The sequence below is a fragment of the Cantharellus anzutake genome, assembly GCF_015039405.1.
Source record: "Cantharellus anzutake strain C23 chromosome Unknown EI90scaffold_17, whole genome shotgun sequence".
NCBI classification, from domain to species: domain Eukaryota; kingdom Fungi; phylum Basidiomycota; class Agaricomycetes; order Cantharellales; family Hydnaceae; genus Cantharellus; species Cantharellus anzutake.
The window spans coordinates 195,639-199,481 of NW_024066967.1; the positions used below are offsets into that span (position 1 = coordinate 195,639).

Consider the following 3,843-nt stretch of genomic DNA (forward strand, 5'->3'; position numbering starts at 1 on the left):
TTGAACACAGTAATGATCATTTTGAATGTAAAAGTTGTTGGCTTAGACAGCCAATCATCATGCAGCTAGCCCCCTGATCAAGACCCCCGACTCCTGCAGCGGCCACTGCATGCCAGCTCTGCGTGTGGCCTTTATGCGCACACGTGGGTGGCGCAAAAGAACTTATCACACCACCCTTCGACGGAATCCGTGCAATTACCCGCATTGGAGAGTGGATTAGGACCAATTCGGAAACAGTCTCCATCACCTTGGTTGGTGGTCCAGTGGTTAAGGTCATAGGAAACCGTAACCGTAGTATTGCAAACATAAAACTCCAGTGGGTACCCGAGGGCTACGGGAATGGAGGCATATTTGTTTATTTCAGTTTCATTTGTATCACAAATGTCTGTTGGGTAAAACATTAGTTAAACCGGGGCGAATTTCATTTCTAACTTCAGCTCACCATACCCCGATGGGACTGCATGCCAAGATATGTTAGCCCAACCATTTCCATTGGGGGGCGACGCCTCAATCCATATTCCACCATGGAAATCAGCTGCAATGATAGGAAGTAATAGACCCATTGGGACCAAGGCATTCCAGAATCGCATCGAGACTTTTGACGCTACTATTGTGTTGGCAGGTAATGTACGTGGCCTGAGTAGCATCAAGTAGTTCTCACCTCCGTGTGGAGAGGAATGTGTAGAAAATGGAGAGACAGCCGGCAGGGCTCCTTTCAGAGGCTATATATAGCGGTATCTTTGAGGAATGAAATATTTCTTGCATAGTGGAAATCCAAGTGTTTCGCTGGTGAGTCATTGATATCGCTGATATGATGTAATCATGGAGGTATATAGAACACAGGTGCGATCAATATTGAGTTGAGTTGAGACCACCAAATGCACATATTCATTACATTGAAGGACTTATTCTCATCCGTGCCATCAGCAGCTCGGTCATCACATATAGATAGGTCTATTTTTCTTTCAAACCTTCTGAATCAAATCCCAATATTGGGGCTTCATCTTCCATCGACCATGCCAATATTTCCACGGGCAATTTGTTTCATGTCAACCGTGCGATTAGGGATGGGCAAGGCATGGCGTGGGAGTTGGCATGGCTGGCTCTATTGTTGAACAGGAACGAGGCGTGTCCGAGGGAAATTTCGTGCTAGGTGTCATATCCGTGCATACCCGACCCCGACCCGACTTCCGGACCTCCACCCTCTTCACCTCCGGAGTCATAACCTACCGCTGCCTTTCCGATACTCACCTTCGGTCTTGGCAACACACCCCTCCTCTTACCTCTCCGACCCCTTCTCCATCCATTCCGATACTCATCTCGGACCGAACATCGCCCTACTCGCCACCCTTCCTACAACTCCGCTCCCCCCTCACCACACCTCCACCCTCCCATCATCCCCTACGCTTTCTCCGTCCGTTCCGATATCCACCTTCGGACCTGACTACTCTTCCTTACCTGTCCCCTCTCTCATTCCTCCGCCACCCTTCCGCCAAGTTATGACCATCCACCGCTGTTCCGTACTTCACACTCGGACACCGTTCGTACCTTACTCCGAGCCTCCGTCATAGTCCATACCTCGGACTTTGACTCCACCTCGGTCTTAGTCCATTGCATTGGTGACCTCATACTACGTGAACACCATTGCCAATATTCCTCGGACTTCCAACCCCGCCTCCGTAACCTCCGTAAGCTCCGCAACCCCCGAGCTTCGCGGACCGCCTCCGGCACTCTCGCCGTTTGTAATGTATTTCTCGCAATTCCCCCTCATCCCTATTTGGACTACTGCTTCTTTCTATTCTAGCCAGTTAGTCATCACCCCCACTTCCCCTCATCCTCCTGCCCCTCTGGGCCTCGCCCACTCTACCTCCTTTCGGATGTATCACAGGTCTTGCCCTATGACCTTCGGTACCGCTCCGCTCCCTCTAACCCTTTGTTCCCGTTCGGACGTCTTCGTTCCGATTCGGTCACCCTTTGTTTCTCCTTGTGCTTTTGCCCCTTCCTTATATATATCGGCGCTTGTACATACTCGTCTGGTTTGAGTCCGAAATCGACCTGAAATGCCCCCAAGAGACTTCCTGCTCACCTACTGTGAAATTAAGGACCAAATGGACAAACAGCAATGGCACAGCGCTCCGCTTGAGTCGCTGAGGCCAAGGTCCCTCCACGCTAAGTCTCCGATTCCACTCCGGAGTCGTCCGTTTCCGCCCATCTCTAACACTAGGTTCCAGTGGTGTGTGAGTGAGTGAGTGGTCACCAATCACTGTTCGGCCATCGGACACCCCATTTGCAGGAGATATCAGACCCTAATGTTGAACGTTTCCCGCCCTGATCACGCCCACATGCACATCACAGTCGATATTTGTACCTTCTCATCGTATCATTAATGTACTTGATATTATGCTCAATGTTATAGATTGATGCGGTATGTCGCATACAGTGTTTATTGTAACGCCAACCATCAAGGGTATGTGCTTAGGATCTCAGAGTCATGAGGTTGCACCAGGGATGCATCTGGTTTCCATGTTAGCGTATTGTTGTCGCTTAGCGGTTGGTTTTCGGCACTGCCACTTACGGGAAGTGCGTACCCCAGTCTTATTGGGGCTGTTTGTTTGTTGCGCAGTGTCTGACTGTGTGTCATCCTGGGGCGAAGGTGCTGCCTTCTCCCCTGCCCTGCGTCCATGCCTCTAGGTAGGCGCGGAGGTTTGGCCCTTCCACAGGCCCATGCTCCTATGGAGAGGATTCTTCGCTCGGTCGTCAAGCGCAGGTACTCCCAGTATTGCGTCGTAACAGCCATACATGATGCACGGTCGATTTTTCTTTGTTCCCGTCTGGGGAATCAGTGGGTTTGGAAGTCCAAGGAGGGGAATGTGCATGGCGTGAACGAAGTCCGGAGAGATCATGTCCGTTTTCGCTTCACTGTCGAACAAAAGGCTTTTACACTGGCGATTTCTACTTCTCTGGTGAGTATGCGCCTGAGTGCCGATGGTCGATCCTCAGGGTATTTTCCAGCTTCTCACGAAATGCGAAACTTCGCATGGTTTCCCCAGGAATTGACGTCCTGGGGGCCTTGCTCTTCGCTCCCTTCCCTCTTTCGGGTCGGGGAGACTCCGTCTCTCGAAGGCTTTGAACTGGCTCTTCGACCAGTTCTGCTGCGATTTGCTCGTTGATGAACAGTTTGTTCAGTTGCCTTGCTGTGGAAGTTCTTGTCTTCGGGGTCGATGAGTGTTATGGGTCCGAAATAGGTGGGGTCTCTCCCTCCTATTCTATCGTTTCGGGTCGTGCGAATGGTGTCGTGCGGGTCTTCGACAAATTCTGTCATCGACCGGTTCTTTCTCTTGCCCTTCTAGGTTTTCTGCTGTAGACTCATGCTTCTCGGGCTTTGGATTATCGTGATTAGGGCAATCACAGATGTATCCAGGTTTCCCGCAGTTATAGCATCGCGGTATTCCTTTCCTGGGATTCAGCCCAATTTTGCATAGTTATAGCCAGTGTATAAGGGTGGAAACAAATAAGGAAACACTGCTGTGGAATAAGGACAAAATAACCATTGAGGGGCGGAAACCGCTGGCACGTGAATAGCTCAGAATGTGTCGGAAAACTGGAATTTCGTTGTAATGCGTTATGATGGTGTTACGGGATTTTGCTGTGTGTTACAAGGTGTTATGGGAATTTTTCCGGATGTGACTAGGCATTATGGGGTGTTACACAGCGGGAAGTTAATCGCAGTACGGTAAATAACACCATGCAGCCTAAGTTTTTTCTAAATCACAGTATTTTACCTATGTGATTTTCACGGTTACCTGCACTGCAGGTCACTCTTCCTCCCCCATAATTATGTAA

The 3,843-nt window shown here is 50.0% G+C and overlaps 2 protein-coding genes across 2 annotated transcripts; one reads left to right on the top strand and one right to left on the bottom strand.

Moving 5' to 3' along the window:
• Nucleotides 1–733, bottom strand: EI90DRAFT_3052057 (uncharacterized protein). Its single transcript, XM_039059904.1, is given in 4 exon segments — nucleotides 1–385; nucleotides 443–619; nucleotides 644–645; nucleotides 662–733. The coding sequence occupies 2 exon segments, from the start codon at nucleotides 588–590 to the stop codon at nucleotides 132–134; spliced, it is 402 nt and encodes a 133-aa protein (XP_038917455.1). The 5' UTR covers nucleotides 591–619; nucleotides 644–645; nucleotides 662–733; the 3' UTR covers nucleotides 1–131.
• Nucleotides 734–2,930: 2,197 nt separating this feature from the next.
• EI90DRAFT_562349 (uncharacterized protein) lies at nucleotides 2,931–3,545 on the top strand. The gene is made up of 3 exons (XM_039067802.1): nucleotides 2,931–2,963; nucleotides 3,013–3,328; nucleotides 3,401–3,545. Exons 2-3 carry the CDS (start codon nucleotides 3,170–3,172, stop codon nucleotides 3,497–3,499), a joined length of 258 nt encoding a protein of 85 aa, XP_038917456.1. The 5' UTR covers nucleotides 2,931–2,963; nucleotides 3,013–3,169; the 3' UTR covers nucleotides 3,500–3,545.
• The last annotated feature ends 298 nt before the right edge of the window (nucleotides 3,546–3,843 follow it).

Excerpts from the sequence above, each read along its gene's own strand:
- EI90DRAFT_3052057 (XM_039059904.1), bottom strand. The coding sequence starts at position 590 with ATGCGATTCTGGAATGCCTTGGTCCCAATGGGTCTATTACTTCCTATC. Across the intron at positions 386-442 it reads TGCAGTCCCATCGGGGTATG|ACATTTGTGATACAAATGAA; the intron begins GTGAGCTGAAGT and ends TTTACCCAACAG.
- EI90DRAFT_562349 (XM_039067802.1), top strand. The coding sequence starts at position 3,170 with ATGAACAGTTTGTTCAGTTGCCTTGCTGTGGAAGTTCTTGTCTTCGGG. Across the intron at positions 3,329-3,400 it reads ACAAATTCTGTCATCGACCG|GGCAATCACAGATGTATCCA; the intron begins GTTCTTTCTCTT and ends TATCGTGATTAG.